The 19527-nt window shown below is 32.8% G+C and overlaps 3 protein-coding genes and 1 pseudogene across 4 annotated transcripts, besides 3 other annotated features; 3 read left to right on the forward strand and 1 right to left on the reverse strand.

Moving 5' to 3' along the window:
* Nucleotides 1-166: 166 nt before the first annotated feature.
* TVAGG3_1051810 (uncharacterized protein) lies at nt 167-601 on the forward strand (the record flags this gene model as incomplete). The annotated part of the gene is made up of 1 exon (XM_001315978.1): nt 167-601. One exon carries the CDS (start codon nt 167-169, stop codon nt 599-601), a length of 435 nt encoding a protein of 144 aa, XP_001316013.1.
* A 1574-nt stretch (nt 602-2175) lies between these two features.
* Nucleotides 2176-5023: a mobile genetic element.
* On the forward strand, nt 4319-5023 carry TVAGG3_1051830 (His-Me finger endonucleases family; the record flags this gene model as incomplete). The annotated part of the gene is made up of 1 exon (XM_051255758.1): nt 4319-5023. The coding sequence occupies one exon, from the start codon at nt 4319-4321 to the stop codon at nt 5021-5023; it is 705 nt and encodes a 234-aa protein (XP_051081332.1).
* Nucleotides 5024-14321: 9298 nt separating this feature from the next.
* Nucleotides 14322-15024, reverse strand: TVAGG3_1051840 (annotated as a pseudogene). The gene has a single exon. A coding segment is annotated over exon 1 (703 nt).
* A 622-nt stretch (nt 15025-15646) lies between these two features.
* Nucleotides 15647-17168: a mobile genetic element.
* Nucleotides 17169-18838: 1670 nt separating this feature from the next.
* TVAGG3_1051860 (uncharacterized protein) lies at nt 18839-19159 on the forward strand (the record flags this gene model as incomplete). The annotated part of the gene is made up of 1 exon (XM_001305456.1): nt 18839-19159. The coding sequence occupies one exon, from the start codon at nt 18839-18841 to the stop codon at nt 19157-19159; it is 321 nt and encodes a 106-aa protein (XP_001305457.1).
* A 182-nt stretch (nt 19160-19341) lies between these two features.
* Nucleotides 19342-19527: part of a mobile genetic element that runs on past the window's edge.

Genomic DNA, 19527 nt, shown 5'->3' on the forward strand with positions numbered 1-19527 from the left:
TTTACAACACAACCATAACACCAACTTAACCTTAAATATTTACAAAACCGTCTGACACATAAACGACTTCACTAACGAACTCACTAACGAATTCACTACCGTCCTCACTAAATAAAAAATAACCTTATTTTTATTTTTTTTAAATTTTTTATTTCATTACAAAGACATGTCTGACTACATTTACTATGATTCTTTCCCAGAACGTTTCCGTGAACTATTCAAAACTCAAGTAAAACTGAGAAACATGCATTTTAACAAAGACAGACCCATTGACGATGAAAGAAACCCTAAATATATTACAATCCCATATGACGCAAAGTTCATTGCATACATTCCTTATGGTCGCAGAGGAACGAAAACTATTTCAACAAAGAACAAAAATTATTTCTGGAGCGATGAAGAAAATTGCCTTATCTACATAAATGCATACTTAAATAAAGCTACATATTGTACAAAAGAAGGTTGGACTGGATTTGAGCTCTACATATACGACGACGATGGAAACAGACGCTGTGTATACCCATACGATAATATGTACCATTGTTTTCATCAAGCATTAAACGAATACATAGTCAGTAAGGGTCTCATTCCTGTTGAGTAGATATGTTATATTTTTGTTCTGTCATTTATATAAAAATAAATGATATCACCACCCTCACACGTATGAAAACATAGCACAAAAATAAATTTAGGTGAAGTGGTGAGATCTCACCTCTTTTTTCACCTGTTTTTTCACCCACTTGAATTCATTGCTTTCTCCAACTCTTCTAACTTCTTCCTAAGTTCAGCAATGTTGTCCTCATGAAGTTTAATCTTCCTTAATATACCTTCTTTATCTAATGGTTGCTTTATCTTTCTAAACTGAACTCTACCATCCTTCATAGTATGAATGTAAAAACCTTCTGGAATAGTTCCTGATTTAATGTATTCTACCAAGAACTTTTGTTTCATTGCTTCAGTGACTTTAGTCGTCATTTTACTCTAAGGTGAAGCTAGCACAGCGATAATGGATTTCATGATTTTTTAGTATTTCATGCAATCTTAACAGATAGCCTTACAAGTACTTCCAGTGTCCCTAGCTGTCCCTCCTTTTTATATAACTCCATGACATTTATAATCTCGCGAAACTTAACAGGTAGCATAACAGATTAAAATCAGATGAGGTTTTGAACCAAAATTTCTAAGCAACGTTGTCAAGGATTTTGAGGAACTAGGGACAGAGTGTGGCAAAGTCCAAGATTTAATTTATCTTCATCTGTTTCATCAGCTATCTCGTCTAATATGCCAATATTTTATTCATAACTCGTGGCAAACTCACTAACTTTCATTATGTTCATCTGCATGCTTCATCTGATAGAAAGTATGACTTTCATTAACTCTGTGAGATAATGAAAACTACTAGGGACAGAGACCATGGCAAAGTTCATGACTTTCATTATTTCCAGAACTTAATGAAAACTACTAGGGACAGAGACCATGGCAAAGTTCATGATTTAATTTATTCTCTCACTAACAACAAATACAAAACTCCAACACTAACGACAAAAATAAATGTCCTCACTTCTTAACAAAGTAATATGTGCTTCTTACACCACCATAGCTCAAACGTTTCTTTTCAAACATCGATTGAAACTTATTTTGAGCCATTGGCTTTAGTCTCTTTTTCTTCAAATACGCCAAGAAATCTTCTTCACATCTTTTCACTTCATAGCCTTCTTTAAACTCCTCCTTGTTAAGTTCTATGAAATCCTTTATCTCATTCTTTGTTGCAATGGCTTCTTCACGAACGACATCGTGAACTATTTCATCACTGTTCTCACGAACGACATCGTGAACTATTTCAACACTGTTCTCATGTATGACCTCCTCACTGTTCTCATGAACTATTTCATCATTGCATTCATGTATGACCTCCTCACTGTTCTCATGAACTATTTCATCACTGTTCTCATGAACGACCTCCTTACTGTTCTCATGAACTATTTCATCATTGTTCTCATGAACGACCTCCTCACTGTCTTTCATAAGCGTTTCAAAGTCTCCTTTACTCATTACTTCAATCTCATGCTGTTCACAGTAGTACTTAAACTCACTGTATATGTCTTTGTTGTATGTTATATTGCTTCCCATGTACTCCATGAATTTTTCAAGCACTTCCTCATAATTCACTGTTTCTTTCTTTCCACGACCTTCTAATAACATACTTGCTTCGTAAATATAACTTCTTGCAGAACCGTCTCGCTTTCTACTTCTTTTCACAAATTCTCTCATCTTGCCACCAAATACATTTGAACTACATGCAAAGAATTCATTCTCCTTCGCAAATTCTTTATATCTTCTGTAGCACTCTGTACAATTCCATCCGGATACAAACTTTTCATAGAACTCCTCGTAAAACATTTGGTAAGGTGTTTTGTTCATTTCGATGAGTTCTTGTTTAGCCCTGGTGAATGGTATCTTCCTTACATCAAATTCACTTAAATCTTTCCTCATGAAATACGTCAGTAAGTTTGAATAAAACTCTTCATTAAAGCTTTCAATGAGATTTGAGAAATATTCGTAATTTCCTTTGTATCTGCTGCTTACGTCAATGACAACAAATCTTCTGTCGTCTTTGTCAATCTTTACTGAGTTGAAGTTGTTAGATATCATGATGATATTACAAACATTCTCTATCTTTCTTACTGGCTGACACTTCTGATTTAAGTCCAACTGAGTCTCTGTTACTATTGACTTTAGTGCGTCGTGGTTCATGACCTTAGACGTATCGCATGAGCTTAGTTCATTGCATACGATGAGCTTCATGTTCTCAATAGCAGCATTGAATCTACCAACCACATTCTCTATTGCCGTTATATTATTGTTGGCGTACTTGCTAATGAGCTCGCATAGAACATTACTAAATACATTCTTACCAGTTCCTTGCTTTCCTATTAACAAAAGTACTGTTCCAGTCTTTCCACAAGGATTTTGAACGATGTAGGCGAACCAGTTCAAAACATACTCATAAAGCTCTTCATCCTCATTACATATGACATCGTGAACATGTTTCAAATATCCTTCAATAACGCTTTCATCTACTTCATTCAGTACCTCATACTCATATCCTCTGAAATAGCTGTAAATGTCATCTCTTTCGTCAAAGAATCTCATGCCTGACTTCATAAGATAGTTCTTGTTCTGACCCGCTTCATAAATCATCAGTGCGTTCACATCCTTCTCCTCAATACGTCCTACATAAATACTCTTCATGAGCTTATTGAATTCCTTGCTATCTACTGACACAAGTGTTGTTGTGTCTCGTATTCCATCATAATCTTTCACTAGATATGTCATACGTGCTCCGTCAATAACGACAACACATCTTCTTAAGTCATTTATAACACTAGCTATGTCAATACCGTCCTCACTCATGTACTTATTTTTCCTCAAGTCCTTTAGTGTGAAAGTGTCTCTAAGTTCTATTTCAAGCAATTCATTTACACATCCTTTGCAATACTTCTCTATAAAATATTTCTGTCGTTCTTTACTAAGTTTCTTAACAGCTCTGAAGAACCATGTGTTTTGACTCAAACATCCTTCACAACTTCTCTCATTCATTCCTAGTTCTTTCATGTCATTATCTTCAACCTCTATGGTCTCATTGACTAAGGTCAAAGGGTTCTTAGTCATTGCTGGTCTTATCTGAAACAATGTTTGTGCAACAGGTTTAACTAGTTCAGCAACGTCCTTCCTTAATATGAATAGCTGTTTCCACTCATCTTTGCTAACAGTTCTTTCATAACCACTGACAGTAATGATTTCATTTGCTGACCTTAGACACTTATGTTCTATCATTTGTATTGCTTTTGTGTAAGGCTTTCGTGAGCATAGGTTGTATATGTCATTCCTGCAATGTTCATTCATGCCAATAGTACTAAATCCTTTCTTTGCTGTTGAGTGCATAATATCCATTAGTTCCTGTGTTCGTATTGCTGTCTCATAAAATACAACAAGACCTTTGTCATCTATGACGTACTTACCGAAAACATTGCTTATATTCTTTAACCATGAAATAACATCCTCATTCATGCTGTCAAACATGAAGTAAGGTCTTACATACTCTTCACTTATAAGATACTCCACAAAGTACTTGTTAAGCTCTATGTCCTCGTGAGCGATTTCATTAGGTTTGATATTAGTTCCTTTTGTCATTGCTGTCATGTACTTCACTCTCATAGTTCCTTTCAATAGCGTAAAAATACTTCATTGTTTCATAACTGCTCTAAATTCTGTTCAAAATTCGTACAACATAACTTTTTAACATTAGTGAAAGAACATGAGCGAAACAACAACATCTAACATTACAGAAGAAGTCAATGACAATGCCGATGAAAACATTACAGAAGGAGCTAGTGAAAATATTGACGAGTTCAGTGAGGAAGAAGATATTGAGGACGTCAATGAGAACGTTAGTGGGGAACAAACTCAATGGGAAACATTGAGAAATCATGAAGATTATGAGATTTGTACGACATATCCTTTTACTATTCGTCGAAAGAAAGACAAACATATTATGAGTGAATGCTTAAATAATTATGGTTATATTGTGCTTAGTTTAAACAACAAAATGTACTTAAAGCATAGAATTATTGCAGAACAGTGGATTGAAAATCCAAACAATTTGAAAGAAATAGACCATATAAATCATGATAGAACGGACAACAGAATCTCAAACCTTCGTTGGTGTTCTAAATCTGAAAACAATAGAAATAAAAGCAAGTATGGCGATATAGTTTATGAGTTCGTTGATGAAATATCTGACGAAGCTGTTGAAATAACAGATTATGGTAAGCATTCGTTTGAGTTCTACTATTATGTTGAGAATGAGGACGCATTCTATTATTATACAGGTCTTAACTATCGAAAACTTCATATAAACTTTACAAAAACAGGTGCTGCTTATGTTTGTATGATAGATACAGAAAACAAGAGAGTAATCTTATTCATAAACAAATTCAAACGCTTGTACGGCTTCATGTAGGACAAACATTATTTTTCAACACTAACGCCAACACGTAGGACAAACATTCATGACTAACATTACTGTATAACATAAATGTTTTGTCATGATTTCATCGTTTATGTTTTGTCATGATTTCATCGTAAATGTTTTGTCATGACTTCATCGTAAATGTTTTGTCAAGACTTTTTCATCGTAATGAGCGTAAATGATCCAAAAATATATTTTAGGTGAAGAGGTGAGATCTCACCTCTTTTCTCACCTCTTTTCTCACCTCATGAACTTTCATGACTTCTTCATCGTACATGTTTTGTCAAGACTTCTTCATCGTAATGAGCGTATATGTTTTGTCATGATTTAATCGTATATGTTTTGTCATGACTTCATCGTATATGTTTTGTCATGACTTCATCGTACATGTTTTGTCATAGATTTCATCGTAAATGTTTTGTCATGATTTAATCGTTTATGTTTTGTCAAAACTTATTCGTATATGTTTTGTCATGATTTCATCGTATATGTTTTGTCAAGACTTCTTCGTATATGTTTTGTCATGATTTAATCGTATATGTTTGTCATGATTTCATCGTATATGTTTTGTCATGATTTCTTCGTTTATGTTTTGTCAAAACTTATTCGTATATGTTTTGTCATGATTTCATCGTATATTTCATACTTCTTCATCGTATTATGTTTTGTCATGATTTCATCGTACATGTTTTGTCATGATTTCATCGTACATGTTTTGTCATGACTTCTTCATCGTAAATGTTTTGTCATGATTCATCGTAAATGTTTTGTCATGATTTAATCGTATATGTTTTGTCATGATTTAATCGTACATTTTGTCAAGACTTCTTCATCGTAATGACGTAAATGTTTTGTCATGATTTCATCAAATTTTTGTCATGATTTCATCGTAAATGTTTTGTCAAGACTTCTTCGTATATGTTTGTCATGATTTCATCGTAATGAACGTAAATGTTTGTGAAGAATATAACAACCGTCTGAATTCAGGCGGTTGCTTTTATACAAAATTCACGCAGGAAAATTCTTGAGTTTTGGTTGAAAGAATACGGTCGAGCCAAAAGTGGCTCAACCTCAAAACAAACATTTTATGATCTTACTAAGGCGTTATGAATGAATTCAAAGGTATTTGCATACATCCTGACCTCGTTCATTTTGTTGTTGAATTCAGCAAAAATAATGTTTACGTTAATTTTTCACTGTTACCATGTTACCATGTTACCATGTGCTACCAGGTTAATTAACTTCTCTTAAAATTACTGACAACATGACATTTAGACAACAGTCCAGGAAATAAACTTCATCGTAAATGTTTTGTCATGACTTCTTCGTATATGTTTTGTCAAAACTTCTTCGTATATGTTTGTCATGATTTCATCGTAATGAACGTATATGTTTTGTCAAACATGAACGTAAAGTTTTGTCATGACTTCATCGTAAATGTTTTGTCATGACTTCATCGTAAATGTTTTGTCATGACTTCATCGTAAATGTTTTGTCAAGACTTCATCGTAAATGTTTTGTCATGACTTCATCGTAAATGTTTTGTCAAGACTTCATCGTAAATGTTTTGTCATGACTTCATCGTAAATGTTTTGTCAAACATGAACGTATATGTTTTGTCAAGACTTCATCGTAAATGTTTTGTCAAACATGAACGTATATGTTTTGTCAAGATTTCTTCGTATATGTTTTGTTATGACTTCTTCATCGTAACGAGTGTAAATGATTTCATATGATTGTTTCCCTCGAAAAACCGAGAGAAGAGATTCCATATGAAAATCGCAAGAATTTGGCTCCTGGTTTGAAATATTATTATGTTCATAGATTTCATCGTAACGAGTGTAAATGATTTCATATGATTGTTTCCCTCGAAAAACCGAGAGAAGAGATTCCATATGAAAATCGCAAGAATTTGGCTCCTGGTTTGAAATATTATTATGTTCATAGATTTCATCGTACATGTTTTGTCAAACATGAACGTATATGTTTTGTCAAACTTCATCGTAAATGATTTGTCATGACTTCATCGTATATGCTTTGTCATGATGATTTCATCGAAACTAAACGTATATGATTTGTCATGATTTTATCGTAAATGATTTGTCATGATTTCTTCATCGTAAATGTTTGTCGAAACTTCATCGTATATGCTTTGTCATGATTTCTTCATTGTATATGTTTTGTCATGATTTCTTCGTAAATGATTTGTCATGATTTCTTCATCGTAAATGATTTGTCATGACTTCTTCATCGTAAATGTTTTGTCGAAACTTCATCGTATATGCTTTGTCATGATTTCTTCATTGTATATGTTTTGTCATATCGATTTCTTCGTAAATGATTTGTCATGATTTCTTCATCGTAAATGATTTGTCATGACTTCTTCATCGTAAATGATTTGTCATGACTTCTTCATCGTAAATGTTTTGTCAAAACTTCATCGTATATGCTTTGTCAAACATGAGCGTAAATGTTTTGTCGAAACTTCATCGTATATGCTTTGTCATGATTTCTTCATTGTATATGTTTTGTCATGATTTCTTCGTAAATGATTTGTCATGATTTCTTCATCGTAAATGATTTGTCATGACTTCTTCATCGTCAATGTTTTGTCGAAACTTCATCGTAATGAGTGTAAATATTTTGTCATGATTTCATCGTAAATGTTTTTGTCATGACTTCTTCATTGTATATGTTTTGTCATGATTTCTTCGTACATTTTTGTCATGACTTCTTCATCGTATATGTTTTGTCTGATTTCATCGTAAATGTTTTGTCATGATTTCTTCATCGTAATGAGTGTAAATGTTTTGTCATGATTTCATCGTATATGTTTTGTCATGACTTCTTCATTGTATATGTTTTGTCATGATTTCTTCGTACATGTTTGTCATGACTTCTTCATCGTATATGTTTTGTCATGATTTCATCGTCAATGTTTTGTCATGATTTCTTCATCGTAATGAACGTATATCTTTGTCATGATTTCATCGTATATGTTTTGTCGAAACTTCTTCATTGTATATGTTTTGTCATGATTTCTTCGTACATGTTTTGTCATGACTTCTTCATCGTATATGTTTTGTCATGATTTCATCGTCAATGTTTTGTCATGATTTCTTCATCGTAATGAGTGTAAATGTTTTGTCATGATTCATCGTATATGTTTTGTCGAAACTTCTTCATCGTAATGAGCGTATATGTTTTGTCAAACATGAACGTATATGTTTTGTCATGATTTCTTCATCGTAAATGTTTTGTCATGATTTCATCGTATATGTTTTGTCGAAACTTCTTCATCGAATGAACGTATATGCTTTGTCAAACATGAACGTATATGTTTTGTCATGATTTCTTCATCGTAAATGTTTTGTCATGATTTCTTCGTAAATGTTTTGTCATGACTTCTTCTTCGTATATGCTTTGTCATGATTTCATCGTAAATGTTTTGTCATGATTTCTTCGTAAATGTTTTGTCATGATTTCTTCATCGTATATGCTTTGTCAAACATGAACGTATATGCTTTGTCAAACATGAACGTATATGTTTTGTCATGATTTCATCGTATATGTTTTGTCAAGACTTCTTCATCGTAATGAGTGTAAATGATCCAAAAATAATGTTTAGGTGAAGAGGTGAGATCTCACCTCTTTTCTCACCTCTTTTCTCACCTCATTGAATTTTCATGATTTCATCGTACATGCTTTGTCATGATTTCATCGAAACTAAACGTACATGTTTTGTCGAAACTTCATCGTATATGTTTTGTCATGATTTCTTCATCGTAATGAGCGTAAATGACCCAAAAATAATGTTTAGGTGAAGAGGTGAGATCTCACCTCTTTTCTCACCTCTTTTCTCACCTCATGAATTTTCATGATTTCTTCATCGTAATGAGCGTAAATGTTTTGTCATGATTTCTTCATCGTAATGAGCGTAAATGTTTTGTCATGATTTCTTCATCGTACATGTTTTGTCATGACTTCATCGTAAATGTTTTGTCGAAACTTCATCGTACATGTTTTGTCGAAACTTCATCGTATATGTTTTGTCATGATTTCTTCGTAAATGATTTGTCGAAACTTCTTCATCGTAATGAGCGTATATGCTTTGTCAAGACTTCTTCATCGTAATGAGCGTAAATGTTTTGTCATGATTTCTTCATCGTATATGTTTTGTCAAGACTTCTTCGTATATGTTTTGTCATGACTTCATCGTATATGTTTTGTCATGATTTCTTCGTAAATGTTTTGTCATGACTTCTTCATCGTAATGAGCGTAAATGATCCAAAAATAATGTTTATGTTAGAATGTTAGATCTAACACCTTTTCTAACATGTTTTCTAACATGGAGGATTTCATTAGATATAAATATTCTTCCTTCATTTCATTCTATACACAATTTACATCATAGACGATTTAATAGATATAATACTTTACTGTTTCATCTGATATAAACATTCTTCCTTCATTTCATTCTATACACAATTTACATCATAGACGATTTAATAGATATAATACTTTACTGTTTCATCTGATATAAACATTCTTCCTTCATTTCATTCTATACACAATTTACATCATAGACGATTTAATAGATATAATACTTTACTGTTTCATCTGATATAAACATTCTTCCTTCATTTCATTCTATACACAATTTCTACATCATAGACGATTTAATAGATATAATACTTCTCATTTCCATATTTACTGATTTATATTAATACATTATTTGTTGAATAGTATCCTAAAAATATTTGATGGACTTTAACTAAAATAATGTTTAGGGAAGAATATTTATATCTAATGAAATCCTCCATGTTAGAAAACATGTTAGAAAAGGTGTTAGATCTAACATTCTAACATAAACATTATTTTTGGATCATTTACGCTCATTACGATGAAGAAGTCATGACAAAACATTTACGAAGAAATCATGACAAAACATATACGATGAAGTCATGACAAAACATATACGAAGAAGTCTTGACAAAACATATACGATGAAGAAATCATGACAAAAATTTACGCTCATTACGATGAAGAAGTCTTGACAAAGCATATACGCTCATTACGATGAAGAAGTTTCGACAAATCATTTACGAAGAAATCATGACAAAACATATACGATGAAGTTTCGACAAAACATGTACGATGAAGTTTCGACAAAACATTTACGATGAAGTCATGACAAAACATGTACGATGAAGAAATCATGACAAAACATTTACGCTCATTACGATGAAGAAATCATGACAAAACATTTACGCTCATTACGATGAAAAATCATGAAATTCATGAGGTGAGAAAAGAGGTGAGAAAAGAGGTGAGATCTCACCTCTTCACCTAAACATTATTTTTGGTCATTTACGCTCATTACGATGAAGAAATCATGACAAAACATATACGATGAAGTTTCGACAAAACATGTACGTTTAGTTTCGATGAAATCATGACAAAGCATGTACGATGAAATCATGAAAATTCAATGAGGTGAGAAAAGAGGTGAGAAAAGAGGTGAGATCTCACCTCTTCACCTAAACATTATTTTTGGATCATTTACACTCATTACGATGAAGAAGTCTTGACAAAACATATACGATGAAATCATGACAAAATATACGTTCATGTTTGACAAAGCATATACGTTCATGTTTGACAAAGCATATACGATGAAGAAATCATGACAAAACATTTACGAAGAAATCATGACAAAACATTTACGATGAAATCATGACAAAGCATATACGAAGAAGAAGTCATGACAAAACATTTACGAAGAAATCATGACAAAACATTTACGATGAAGAAATCATGACAAAACATATACGTTCATGTTTGACAAAGCATATACGTTCATTCCGATGAAGAAGTTTCGACAAAACATATACGATGAAATCATGACAAAACATTTACGATGAAGAAATCATGACAAAACATATACGTTCATGTTTGACAAAACATATACGCTCATTACGATGAAGAAGTTTCGACAAAACATATACGATGAAATCATGACAAAACATTTACACTCATTACGATGAAGAAATCATGACAAAACATTGACGATGAAATCATGACAAAACATATACGATGAAGAAGTCATGACAAAACATGTACGAAGAAATCATGACAAAACATATACAATGAAGAAGTTTCGACAAAACATATACGATGAAATCATGACAAAGCATATACGTTCATTACGATGAAGAAATCATGACAAAACATTGACGATGAAATCATGACAAAACATATACGATGAAGAAGTCATGACAAAACATGTACGAAGAAATCATGACAAAACATATACAATGAAGAAGTCATGACAAAACATATACGATGAAATCATGACAAAACATTTACACTCATTACGATGAAGAAATCATGACAAAACATTGACGATGAAATCATGACAAAACATATACGATGAAGAAGTCATGACAAAACATGTACGAAGAAATCATGACAAAACATATACAATGAAGAAGTCATGACAAAACATTTACGATGAAATCATGACAAAACATTTACACTCATTACGATGAAGTTTCGACAAAACATTGACGATGAAGAAGTCATGACAAATCATTTACGATGAAGAAATCATGACAAATCATTTACGAAGAAATCATGACAAAACATATACAATGAAGAAATCATGACAAAGCATATACGATGAAGTTTCGACAAAACATTTACGCTCATGTTTGACAAAGCATATACGATGAAGTTTTGACAAAACATTTACGATGAAGAAGTCATGACAAATCATTTACGATGAAGAAGTCATGACAAATCATTTACGATGAAGAAATCATGACAAATCATTTACGAAGAAATCATGACAAAACATATACAATGAAGAAATCATGACAAAGCATATACGATGAAGTTTCGACAAAACATTTACGATGAAGAAGTCATGACAAATCATTTACGATGAAGAAATCATGACAAATCATTTACGAAGAAATCATGACAAAACATATACAATGAAGAAATCATGACAAATCATTTACGATAAAATCATGACAAATCATATACGTTTAGTTTCGATGAAATCATCATGACAAAGCATATACGATGAAGTCATGACAAATCATTTACGATGAAGTTTGACAAAACATATACGTTCATGTTTGACAAAACATGTACGATGAAATCTATGAACATAATAATATTTCAAACCAGGAGCCAAATTCTTGCGATTTTCATATGGAATCTCTTCTCTCGGTTTTTCGAGGGAAACAATCATATGAAATCATTTACACTCGTTACGATGAAATCTATGAACATAATAATATTTCAAACCAGGAGCCAAATTCTTGCGATTTTCATATGGAATCTCTTCTCTCGGTTTTTCGAGGGAAACAATCATATGAAATCATTTACACTCGTTACGATGAAATCTATGAACATAATAATATTTCAAACCAGGAGCCAAATTCTTGCGATTTTCATATGGAATCTCTTCTCTCGGTTTTTCGAGGAAACAATCATATGAAATCATTTACACTCGTTACGATGAAGAAGTCATAACAAAACATATACGAAGAAATCTTGACAAAACATATACGTTCATGTTTGACAAACATTTACGAAGAAATCTTGACAAAACATATACGTATGTTTGACAAAACATTTACGAAGTCTTGACAAACATCGTTCAGTTTGACAAACATTACGATGAAGTATGACAAAACATTTACGATGAAGTCTTGACAAAACATTTACGATGAAGTCTTGACAAAACATTTACGATGAAGATGACAAAACATTACGATGAAGTCTTGACAAAACATTTACGATGAAGTCATGACAAACATTTACGATGAAGTATGACAAATTTACGATGAAGTCATGACAAAACATTTACGTTCATGTTTGACAAAAATATACGTTCATTACGATGAAATCATGACAAAACATATACGAAGAAGTTTTGACAAACATATACGAAGAAGTCATGACAAAACATTTACGATGAAGTTTATTTCCTGGACTGTTGTCTAAATGTCATGTTGTCAGTAATTTTAAGAGAAGTTAATTAACCTGGTAGCACATGGTAACATGGTAATGGGTAACAGTGAAAACATTAACGTAAACATTATTTTTGCTGAATTCAACAACAAAATGAACGAGGTCAGGATGTATGCAAATACCTTTGAATTCATTCATAACGCCTTAGTAAGATCATAAAATGTTTGTTTTGAGGTTGAGCCACTTTTGGCTCGACCGTATTCTTTCAACCAAAACTCAAGAATTTTCCTGCGTGAATTTTGTATAAAACACCGCCTGAATTCAGACGGTTGTTATATTCTTCACAAAACATTTACGTTCATTACGATGAAATCATGACAAAACATATACGAAGAAGTCTTGACAAAACATTTACGATGAAATCATGACAAAACATTTACGCTCATTACGATGAAGAAGTCTTGACAAAACATGTACGATTAAATCATGACAAAACATATACGATTAAATCATGACAAAACATTTACGATGAAATCATGACAAAACATTTACGATGAAGAAGTCATGACAAAACATGTACGATGAAATCATGACAAAACATGTACGATGAAATCATGACAAAACATATACGATGAAGAAGTCATGACAAAACATATACGATGAAATCATGACAAAACATATACGAATAAGTTTTGACAAAACATAAACGAAGAAATCATGACAAAACATATACGATGAAATCATGACAAAACATATACGATTAAATCATGACAAAACATATACGAAGAAGTCTTGACAAAACATGTACGATTAAATCATGACAAAACATTTACGATGAAATCTATGACAAAACATGTACGATGAAGTCATGACAAAACATATACGATGAAGTCATGACAAAACATATACGATTAAATCATGACAAAACATATACGATGAAATCTATGACAAAACATGTACGATGAAGTCATGACAAAACATATACGCTCATTACGATGAAGAAGTCTTGACAAAACATGTACGATGAAGAAGTCATGAAAGTTCATGAGGTGAGAAAAGAGGTGAGAAAAGAGGTGAGATCTCACCTCTTCACCTAAAATATATTTTTGGATCATTTACGCTCATTACGATGAAAAAGTCTTGACAAAACATTTACGATGAAGTCATGACAAAACATTTACGATGAAATCATGACAAAACATAAACGATGAAATCATGACAAAACATTTATGTTATACAGTAATGTTAGTCATGAATGTTTGTCCTACGTGTTGGCGTTAGTGTTGAAAAATAATGTTTGTCCTACATGAAGCCGTACAAGCGTTTGAATTTGTTTATGAATAAGATTACTCTCTTGTTTTCTGTATCTATCATACAAACATAAGCAGCACCTGTTTTTGTAAAGTTTATATGAAGTTTTCGATAGTTAAGACCTGTATAATAATAGAATGCGTCCTCATTCTCAACATAATAGTAGAACTCAAACGAATGCTTACCATAATCTGTTATTTCAACAGCTTCGTCAGATATTTCATCAACGAACTCATAAACTATATCGCCATACTTGCTTTTATTTCTATTGTTTTCAGATTTAGAACACCAACGAAGGTTTGAGATTCTGTTGTCCGTTCTATCATGATTTATATGGTCTATTTCTTTCAAATTGTTTGGATTTTCAATCCACTGTTCTGCAATAATTCTATGCTTTAAGTATTTTGTTGTTTAAACTAAGCACAATATAACCATAATTATTTAAGCATTCACTCATAATATGTTTGTCTTTCTTTCGACGAATAGTAAAAGGATATGTCGTACAAATCTCATAATCTTCATGATTTCTCAATGTTTCCCATTGAGTTTGTTCCCCACTAACGTTCTCATTGACGTCCTCAATATCTTCTTCCTCACTGAACTCGTCAATATTTTCACTAGCTCCTTCTGTAATGTTTTCATCGGCATTGTCATTGACTTCTTCTGTAATGTTAGATGTTGTTGTTTCGCTCATGTTCTTTCACTAATGTTAAAAAGTTATGTTGTACGAATTTTGAACAGAATTTAGAGCAGTTATGAAACAATGAAGTATTTTTACGCTATTGAAAGGAACTATGAGAGTGAAGTACATGACAGCAATGACAAAAGGAACTAATATCAAACCTAATGAAATCGCTCACGAGGACATAGAGTTTAACAAGTACTTTGTGGAGTATCTTATAAGTGAAGAGTATGTAAGACCTTACTTCATGTTTGACAGCATGAATGAGGATGTTATTTCATGGTTAAAGAATATAAGCAATGTTTTCGGTAAGTACGTCATAGATGACAAAGGTCTTGTTGTATTTTATGAGACAGCAATACGAACACGGGAACTAATGGATATTATGCACTCAACAGCAAAGAAAGGATTTAGTACTATTGGCATGAATGAACATTGCAGGAATGACATATACAACCTATGCTCACGAAAGCCTTACACAAAAGCAATACAAATGATAGAACATAAGTGTCTAAGGTCAGCAAATGAAATCATTACTGTCAGTGGTTATGAAAGAACTGTTAGCAAAGATGAGTGGAAACAGCTATTCATATTAAGGAAGGACGTTGCTGAACTAGTTAAACCTGTTGCACAAACATTGTTTCAGATAAGACCAGCAATGACTAAGAACCCTTTGACCTTAGTCAATGAGACCATAGAGGTTGAACATAATGACATGAAAGAACTAGGAATGAATGAGAGAAGTTGTGAAGGATGTTTGAGTCAAAACACATGGTTCTTCAGAGCTGTTAAAAAACTTAGTAAAGAACGACAGAAATATTTTATAGAGAAGTATTGCAAAGGATGTGTAAATGAATTGCTTGAAATAGAACTTAGAGACACTTTCACACTAAAGGACTTGAGGAAAAATAAGTACATGAGTGAGGACGGTATTGACATAGCTAGTGTTATAAATGACTTAAGAAGATGTGTTGTCGTTATTGACGGAGCACGTATGACATATCTAGTGAAAGATTATGATGGAATACGAGACACAACAACACTTGTGTCAGTAGATAGCAAGGAATTCAATAAGCTCATGAAGAGTATTTATGTAGGACGTATTGAGGAGAAGGATGTGAACGCACTGATGATTTATGAAGCGGGTCAGAACAAGAACTATCTTATGAAGTCAGGCATGAGATTCTTTGACGAAAGAGATGACATTTACAGCTATTTCAGAGGATATGAGTATGAGGTACTGAATGAAGTAGATGAAAGCGTTATTGAAGGATATTTGAAACATGTTCACGATGTCATATGTAATGAGGATGAAGAACTTTATGAGTATGTTTTGAACTGGTTCGCCTACATCGTTCAAAATCCTTGTGGAAAGACTGGAACAGTACTTTTGTTAATAGGAAAGCAAGGAACTGGTAAGAATGTATTTAGTAATGTTCTATGCGAGCTCATTAGCAAGTACGCCAACAATAATATAACGGCAATAGAGAATGTGGTTGGTAGATTCAATGCTGCTATTGAGAACATGAAGCTCATCGTATGCAATGAACTAAGCTCATGCGATACGTCTAAGGTCATGAACCACGACGCACTAAAGTCAATAGTAACAGAGACTCAGTTGGACTTAAATCAGAAGTGTCAGCCAGTAAGAAAGATAGAGAATGTTTGTAATATCATCATGATATCTAACAACTTCAACTCAGTAAAGATTGACAAAGACGACAGAAGATTTGTTGTCATTGACGTAAGCAGCAGATACAAAGGAAATTACGAATATTTCTCAAATCTCATTGAAAGCTTTAATGAAGAGTTTTATTCAAACTTACTGACGTATTTCATGAAGGAAAGATTTAAGTGAATTTGATGTAAGGAAGATACCATTCACCAGGGCTAAACAAGAACTCATCGAAATGAACAAAACACCTTACCAAATGTTTTACGAGGAGTTCTATGAAAAGTTTGTATCCGGATGGAATTGTACAGAGTGCTACAGAAGATATAAAGAATTTGCGAAGGAGAATGAATTCTTTGCATGTAGTTCAAATGTATTTGGTGGCAAGATGAGAGAATTTGTGAAAAGAAGTAGAAAGCGAGACGGTTCTGCAAGAAGTTATATTTACGAAGCAAGTATGTTATTAGAAGGTCGTGGAAAGAAAGAAACAGTGAATTATGAGGAAGTGCTTGAAAAATTCATGGAGTACATGGGAAGCAATATAACATACAACAAAGACATATACAGTGAGTTTAAGTACTACTGTGAACAGCATGAGATTGAAGTAATGAGTAAAGGAGACTTTGAAACGCTTATGAAAGACAGTAAGGAGGTCGTTCATGAGAACAGTGTTGAAATAGTTCATGAGAACAGTGAGGAGGTCATACATGAGAACAGTGTTGAAATAGTTCATGATGTCGTTCGTGAAGAAGCCATTGCAACAAAGAATGATATAAAGGATTTCATAGAACTTAACAAGGAGGAGTTTAAAGAAGGCTATGAAGTGAAAAGATGTGAAGAAGATTTCTTGGCGTATTTGAAGAAAAAGAGACTAAAGCCAATGGCTCAAAATAAGTTTCAATCGATGTTTGAAAAGAAACGTTTGAGCTATGGTGGTGTAAGAAGCACATATTACTTTGTTAAGAAGTGAGGACATTTATTTTTGTCGTTAGTGTTGGAGTTTTGTATTTGTTGTTAGTGTTTGTCATTTTGTGCTGAGGTTAGTACTTGTCGTTAGTGTTGGAGTTTGTGTTGGAGTTTGTGTTTGTTGTTAGTGTTTGTCATTTGTGCTGAAGTTAGTACTTGTCGTTAGTGTTGGAGTTTGTGTTTGTCATTTGTGCTGAAGTTTGTGTTGGAGTTTGTGTTTGTCATTTGTGCTGAAGTTTGTGTTGGAGTTTGTGTTTGTTGTTAGTGAGAGAATAAATTAAATCATGAACTTTGCCATGGTCTCTGTCCCTAGTAGTTTTCATTAAGTTCTGGAAATAATGAAAGTCATAAACTTTGCCATGGTCTCTGTCCCTAGTAGTTTTCATTATCTCACAGAGTTAATGAAAGTCATACTTTCTATCAGATGAAGCATGCAGATGAACATAATGAAAGTTAGTGGGTTTGCCACGAGTTATGAATAAAATATTGGCATATTAGATGAGATAGCTGATGAAACAGATGAAGATAAATTAAATCTTGGACTTTGCCACACTCTGTCCCTAGTTCCTCAAAATCCTTGACAACGTTGCTTAGAAATTTTGGTTCAAAACCTCATCTGATTTTAATCTGTTATGCTACCTGTTAAGTTTCGCGAGATTATAAATGTCATGGAGTTATATAAAAAGGAGGGACAGCTAGGGACACTGGAAGTACTTGTAAGGCTATCTGTTAAGATTGCATGAAATACTAAAAAGTCATGAAATCCATTATCGCTGTGCTAGCTTCACCTTAGAGTAAAATGACGACTAAAGTCACTGAAGCAATGAAACAAAAGTTCTTGGTAGAATACATTAAATCAGGAACTATTCCGGAAGGTTTTTACATTCATACTATGAAGGATGGTAGAGTTCAGTTTAGAAAGATAAAGCAACCATTAGATAAAGAAGGTATATTAAGGAAGATTAAACTTCATGAGGACAACATTGCTGAACTTAGGAAGAAGTTAGAAGAGTTGGAGAAAGGAAGAGAGTTATAAAACAATGAATTCAAGTGGGTGAAAAAACAGGTGAAAAAAGAGGTGAGATCTCACCACTTCACCTAAATTTATTTTTGTGCTATGTTTTCATACGTGTGAGGGTGGTGAGATCATTTATTTTTTATTTTATTTTTAAGTTTATTTTTATGTAAATGACGAAAACTATTGAGATAACAAACTACAACGGTCATGAGTTCAAGAATTTGTTCTTCGTTCCTCGTGAAAATACATTCTATCAGATACGAGGGAGAAAGGGTAAAGTTAGTTTGAGCGTTTATGAAGGAATGAAGAATGGAAAGTTTATACAAGCATACGATACAAACGGTAAACGTGTTTCATTAGCTTTGTCAAAACTTACAGGTATAAACTATGACAGTGATTTTGACCTATATGAAGAAGAAAGTGAGTCAGAAGATTATGAGCTGTTATATGAAGCACAGCAATGGGAGGAGTTGCAATACTTTTGTAAGTGAGAACGTTTATTTTTACATTAGTGAAGTCATTAGTGGTTGGCGGTTTGTAAATATTTAAGGTTAAGTTAGTGTTGTCGTTTGTGTTGTAAAATATACGTTAACGGTTTTGTAAAGTGTCAAATTCACATAACAAGGGTAAGGTGGAACGCAGTGCCACAGTACACGACTTAGCCATACTAACTATTTCTAACATATACGTATCTAACAATTCATTTGGAATTTCAAACGATCTTAAATATGTAATTGAATTTTGTATCTTCTCATTTATTTGAGAAAGTCTTTCTTCAGCATTTTCCAATAAAAATCTTAATGGATTCAAATTGGCTTCTTGATTCTGAACAAAATTTAATACTTGGTATAAACGTGAT

The sequence above is a fragment of the Trichomonas vaginalis genome, chromosome I (genome assembly GCF_026262505.1).
Source record: "Trichomonas vaginalis G3 chromosome I, whole genome shotgun sequence".
Lineage (NCBI taxonomy): Eukaryota > Parabasalia > Trichomonadida > Trichomonadidae > Trichomonas > Trichomonas vaginalis.